At 40.0% G+C, this 6,536-nt stretch overlaps 1 protein-coding gene across 1 annotated transcript; it reads right to left on the bottom strand.

Annotated features, from left to right (window-relative positions):
• Positions 1 to 4,196: 4,196 nt before the first annotated feature.
• Positions 4,197 to 5,741, bottom strand: LOC144235269 (protocadherin beta-2-like). Its single transcript, XM_077768792.1, has one exon. It carries the CDS (start codon positions 5,739 to 5,741, stop codon positions 4,386 to 4,388), a length of 1,356 nt encoding a protein of 451 aa, XP_077624918.1. The 3' UTR covers positions 4,197 to 4,385.
• Positions 5,742 to 6,536: the final 795 nt, after the last annotated feature.

The following is a 6,536-nucleotide window of genomic DNA, read 5'->3' as shown; positions in this document are numbered from 1 at the left end:
TGTGCTTTCGGCCATGTTCTTCCCGGAAATATTGCCAAGCTAAGCTTCTAGCAGTGCCAGGAAACGCAGTCTTTTACCTTCCAACCTTTGAAGAAGGCCTAGAGAATAATTCTTTCCAGGGCTCAGATTTACTTGCTTAAAAATCTGCCCAGGCTCACAATTCCTAGTTTACGGCACTGGATCTGTGCCTTACACAGTGCGCACAGTTCCTGTGGTTTAAATCGCCTTCTTAGACAACAGTGCCACCATGTGTTCGCTGGCCGCTTGAAAATCTCCGGAGAAGGTGTTTTGTTGGTGCAAGCGAGGAGCAAGTGTTGGTATCGATATTTTTTATTCGCTTATTCCCCTTATCAAACCCATATGACCCTACTGGAGGAGGTTCTTGTGTTATATGAGTGAAACAAACATAATCTAGAGAAATGAAATATGCTCTTATCTAAAAAAAAAAAAAATCCCACTGCCTCTGGTAGAGTCCTTATTTACATGATTTTGCTTATTTATATGATTTCGCTGCTAGGGCTACTCCTCTTGCACATCTGTAATTATAACACATAAACTTTAAATGACTGTGCTCTAAATTATGACATGCTTCATTTCCTCTTATTTTCCAGATTTTGTAAAACATGCATGAGTTGAATTTATACTCAGAAAAAAAATGCTATGAAAAGATGATCTCATGCAAGGTGATAAAAAATTATAATAGATCATGTCAGGGAATGTTATCCAGGGACAACAAATGCCTAATTCCTTTCAAATACTCACAATCACTCAAGGAACACAGAAATTTCTCCTCTTCTTGTTTCTCAGTAATTTTATAATTACTGGTTTCATCTATATTAACTGTATAACTGTATTTAATCCGTGGAAACAGCTATTTGTTGAGTTTGTAGAAGTTAGGCATATTGTGGTAACAGGACAGACCATGCCTATATACCTTACATGGTTTTCAATCTAATGGGGTGAACTGACTTTAAATATATATTCAAAGTGTTATAAGTGCTGTATAGGAAAGGTACTGAGTGCATGGAAAGTATGCAATAGGGGGACCTGACCTAATGAGTCTGCGGGTGAAAAAGTTTTGTCAAAGTTGTGCGATTTGAACATGAAGGATGTTTTCCAGGCTTGGGGCGCCTGGGTGGCTCAGTGGGTTATGTGTCTGACTCTTGATTTCTGCTCAGGTTACAATCTCATCGTTGGTGGGACTGAATTGGGCTCTGTATCTACAGTGGGGGGCCTGCTTGGGATTCTCTCTCTCCCTTTCTCTCTGCTCCTCCCCCACTTATGCTTTCTTTCCCTCTTTCTCAAAATAAATAAACTTTTTAAAAAATATTTTTATCTATTTCTAGGAGAGAGAGAGAGAGACAGCATGAGCAGGGGAGGGTCAGAGAGAGAGGGAGACACAGACTCTGAAATAGACTCCAGGCTCTGAGCTGGCAGTCAGCACAGAGCCCGACACAGGGCTCGAACTCACGAACCACGAGATCATGACCCAAGTGAAAGTCGGACGCTTAACCGACTAAGCCACCCAGGCGCCCCAAAATAAATAAACTTAAAAAAAAAAAAAGATGTTTGCCAGGCTAAAACTGTAAAATGTAAGGAATCCATATATGAGAAACTGATATGTAAAGGCCCTGCAGTAGTAAAGTATAACTATTCTAGATAATAAAAGGACATGTCGTACACTTAAAACTTAGTGTCTCAATACTAAGTGGCTAAGTGGGAAAAGAAGGATGGAGAAATAAACTGAGGGCAAATAACAGGTGCTTGGATTTTATGCTAAGAATAAAAAGGAGACATTGCAAGGTTTTAAGCAGAGAAATGAAACAACACAAATATCATGTGTTCAATCTAGCATTTTCACAATTATTAGGAATGCTACATGAAGGATCATCTATTAGGTTTGCTCTTACTATTAGTCATACTAAAAATAACAGCAATTGCACTTCTATATCTTTGTATTACCTTAGTCGTGATTTCAAGCTATAGAAATAGCTGTTATCATTTTGAGAGAACAAAAATTATGTGACTTGTCCAAGATCCTATAGGTAACAAGTTGGTTGATTTGAGACTTTTGATAGTAAGATAGCGCATTAAACTGCTAATCTCAAAAGGACACCTTTAAAATTCATATATTTTAAGGGGCGCCTGGGTGGCTCAGTCGGTTAAGTGTCCGACTTTCGCTTAGGTCATGATCTCGCGGTTCATGGGTTCGGGCCCCGCGTCGGGCTCTGTGCTGACTGCCAGCTCAGAGCCTGGAGCCTGTTTCAGTCTGTGACTCCCTCTCTCTCTGACCCTCCCCTGCTCATGCTCTCTCTCTCTCCTAGAAATAAATAAAACATTAAAAAAATAAATAAAATAAAATTCATATATTTTAATAGTATAGCTCATTGAAATAAAAAAAATCACATAAGAATTCAGGCAAACTGAAAAACATTAAGAATTAAAATGTGTTTGGGGCGCCTGGGTGGCTTAGTCGGTTGAGCGTCCGACTTTCGCTTAGGTCATGATCTCGCGGTTTGTGGGTTCTAGCCCCACGTCAGGCTCTATGCTGCCTGCCAGCTCAGAGCCTGGAGCCTATTTCGGAGTCTGTGTCTCCCTCTCTCTCTCTGACCCTCCCCTGCTCACACACTCTCTCTCTCTCCTAGAAATAAATTTAAAAAAAAAGAATTAAAATGTGTTTTAATGTACAGATCAGAAATTGAACTACACTAAATAAAGTTGGATGAATCATTTAGGGAAATTTAAATTATAAATTAAAAAACAGTTTCTCCGTATGCATTCCTTAAGCTAGAAGGCAGGAGAGGAAACTGTAACTAAGTAGAAAGAGAAAAAGGAAAAATATGTTAAAGGAGGCACTGAAACTGCATATTGTTTGAATAACAGTGATCATCGGTTCACTTAATAACCAAAAATTATATATGTAATCCTTAAACATCAGAGAGCATTTAATGCCAGCAAAATTTTGTCCTATGAGTATTCTAAGTGTCTTTAAATATCAAAATATCACAGGTGAAGTAAAAACACTTCTTTCAATCATTTATTCAAAAATTTTTATTAAGAACTTATAATCCTCCAGTTATTACACTAATCATACAATAAATGGGCAGCTATTGAGACACATATCCGAGCGCATAAAAAGAAAAAAGCTTTGGAGCACCTGGGTGGCTCAATTGGTTAAGCCTCCAACTCTTAATTTCAGCTCAGGTAGTGATCTCACTGTTAGTGGGTTCAAGCCCCACAACTGGCTTTTATGTGACAGACCAGAGAGCCTGTTTGGAATTCTCTCTCTCCTCTCTTTCTGCCCCTCTCCCCGCTCACACATTCTCTCTCTCTCTCAAAATAAATAAAGTTAAAAAAAAGAGCTTTGAAAACCTAGGAAACTGGGGAAAAAGAGAAGTAATGCAAAACACACACACACACACACACACACACACACACACGGCCAGACCAAGATAAATCATTTCCCTACAGGCTTATTTCCAATGGAATCATAAATGCTCCAAAAATTTTGAAAAATGCAATGACAAACTACATTTGAAGTTTCTAAAATTTGGTCAAGGACAAAGACATTTATTTCCTCCTATCTTTTGGATGTGAAGGACTTGCTCAAAGTTAACAGATGATTTGTAATTGCTAAAACTAATATTTTAAAGGGGGACTTGAAATGAGAAGATTAAAGAAAAAAATAGAAAGCATTAAGAATTACATGGCTTTGAAAACAATTGGACATGTGCTACTTATTTAATTACATTTGAGAATATTAGTGGTTGATTTATTGAGCATTTTAATGTAAATGGTTTGTAGAATCCAACAGTCAAAGTTGTCACAATCTCCAGGGAATCATAAGGAATTTGTGGATACTTTTAGGAAATACATATTTAGGAAAATGTGAGAGATTGCTTTGTTATTCATGAATATACATATGTTAAAAGTTTTGGCCAATGTAAGTTAACAGAATAAAAGTTATACTATTCTAAGAGAATATACATGCAAATATTCTGGAAAAGGAATGAGTGTATGTAGTGATTGCAAACATTTTAAAAATGTTTTAAATTTTAAGTTCTGTAAAGTAACCTAGGAACTGTGGAAGGTGAATTTGGAAAAAGGTGCTCTACCTTAAAAATTAAAGGCCTCAGAAAATACAAAATTTACTTTCTCACTTTAACTTGAATTAAGTTACAGTGAGACTGATCAACAAAAAGAAAAAAAGTTTGCATTCCTTACACCACAAACGAAGATATTTAGAAACACCAATAACATGCACTGAATCGAAATAGGATAGCCACATACCAAATAAAAAGAACCCCAATGGGTAAGGCAGTAAAAAAAAAGACTTTCCACAAATTAACAGAGACTGGGCTCAGTAGACCCTTATTAATTAATACTTAATTAAATTCAAAGCTATTCCTGAAACTGGGGTCTGCTTCATGAAACTTCTCCTCACCCAGACCAACGATGTTGGGAAGAATCGGCTTTAGGAACTTGAACTCATTGGTTCCAGAANCTCGGTCGAGAGGTGTGTTTGTCATTAGGGTGTAAAAATTTTCAACAGACGGTTTAAGGAAGAAAGGAAGATCATCTTCAATGGAGCAAACCATTCTTCCATTGTCTCCCGAGTCAGGATCTGAAACACTGAATACAGCAATTATGGTCTCCTGCAAGTTTTCTGGGACGTGATCGATAAGTGTTGACACAGTCATTTCCGGAGGGTTGTCATTCAAATCCATCACTTGGACAAACACCACGCAACTTCCAGATAGGCCTCCACCGTCTGTCGCCTGAATATTTAATGTGTAAGTCTGAATAGATTCGAAATCCAATTTCTGTGTTAAAAGGAGTTCTCCTGACTTTGCATTTATTTGAAAAGTTTTGCGAATATCTTCAGAGGCTTGGGAAAATACATAAGATATTTCTCCATAGGTTCCAATGTCCAAATCTCTAGCAGAGACTACGGCAACCTGGAATCCAATGGGACTGTTTTCCAGAACTTGTACCTCATAGAGCAGCTTTGCAAACTCAGGCGCGTTATCATTGATGTCTAAGACTTCAATGCGGACCAGGGCAGTGCCAGACCTGGGTGGAGTCCCGCCGTCCAGCGCAGTGAGAGTTAACCTGATCTCAGCCTGTTCCTCTCGATCCAGTGCTTTGTCCAGCACCAGCTGTGGTAATATGCCGTCGGAACTGTCTTGTAATTTAAGATGGAAGTGGGAATTGGGGGTGACAGTGTAACTTTGGAGACTGTTGCTTCCTACATCTAAGTCCTGGGCACGTTCTATTAGGAAAGTAGTTCCGGGAGTGATACTTTCTGAAATTTTCAAAGTTATTTCTTTGTCTAGGAAAACTGGGGAATGATCATTTATATCTCTAACCTGTAGCTCGGCCTGGAAAAACTGCAAGGGATTCTCCAATAGTACCTGGAAAGGTAGCACACAGGGCTCGGCAAGGCCGCACAGCTCCTCCCGGTCCAGTTTCTCATTTAACAACAAATCCCCTGTCTGCCTATCAAACTGCAAACGCGTTTTTCTCCCTTTGGAGACGACCTGAGCCCCCCGCATAGCTAGGTCATTTACCTCCAGCCCCAGGTCTTTTAACAAATTAGCCACAAAGGAGCCACTCTCCATTTCCTCAGCCACTGAGTACTGCTTAGGCTTGGAAGCAACCTGAGCTATGCCTAGCAAAACAAAGAATATCAAGACTTGCCTTTGTTTTCGAAAGCGTTCTTTTCCCTCTCCGGCCTCCATCGCCTTCCAGTCTCCCAGCAAACTTGACCCAGCTTTGGCTCGAGTTGTCGCTGACTCTGTCTCCCAGTTTCTAGCTGATAGTGGGAGAAATGGAGACGTCCAGGGCCTTGCTTTCCCGGAGCAACCTTTGAAAACCTCCCCTTCCTGTTTGCTGTTTTAGCGGAGCATCTGGCTCAAGGAGCGCCTGCTGGTAACTCTCAAGTCTACTTCTAATGCTGCAGCGCCACCCTGCGTCCTTCCGAGTGTTAATTTTATCCAAAATGAAGAAAATCCTAAATCTTTCAGACAGTTGGCAATATAAATGGAGGATTTTCAAGTACTGTCTCAAAGGCTTATCTGCATTTCCTTTTTCAATGCATCCATAACGACCACGGCAAGCATTGACAAATTTCCGTTCCAGTTTTCTCACAGCTCGAAAGGGCTCTTTTTAAGTGAGGAAAAAGTCGACTTCAGAAAGTGGAAGGGAGGGGCGCCTGGTGGCTCAGTTGGTTAAATCTCAGACTTTGGCTCCGGTCATGATCTCACAGCTTATAGGTTCGAGCCCCGCATCGGGCTCTGTGTTGACAGCTAGCTTGGAGCCTGTTTCAGATTCTGTGTCTCCCTCTCTTTCTGACTTCCCTGTGCACGCTGCCTCTCTCTCTCTCTCAGAAATAAATAAAACATTAAAAAAGAAAGTAGAAGAAAATAACTTCAGTCCCAGGAGGAAAGAAGGCTTTGATTTGAGTAAGCAGTTCCCAGTTTTTATTTAGATGTTGGGCGTGTATGTATCTCGTGTTGGTTAGGTTACCATCCTCA

Source organism: Crocuta crocuta, unplaced genomic scaffold (genome assembly GCF_008692635.1).
Source record: "Crocuta crocuta isolate KB4526 unplaced genomic scaffold, BGI_CrCroc_1.0 scaffold64, whole genome shotgun sequence".
NCBI lineage: Eukaryota > Metazoa > Chordata > Mammalia > Carnivora > Hyaenidae > Crocuta > Crocuta crocuta.
Note: the sequence above shows the minus strand (reverse complement) of the source record. Positions and strands in the feature narration are given on the sequence as shown.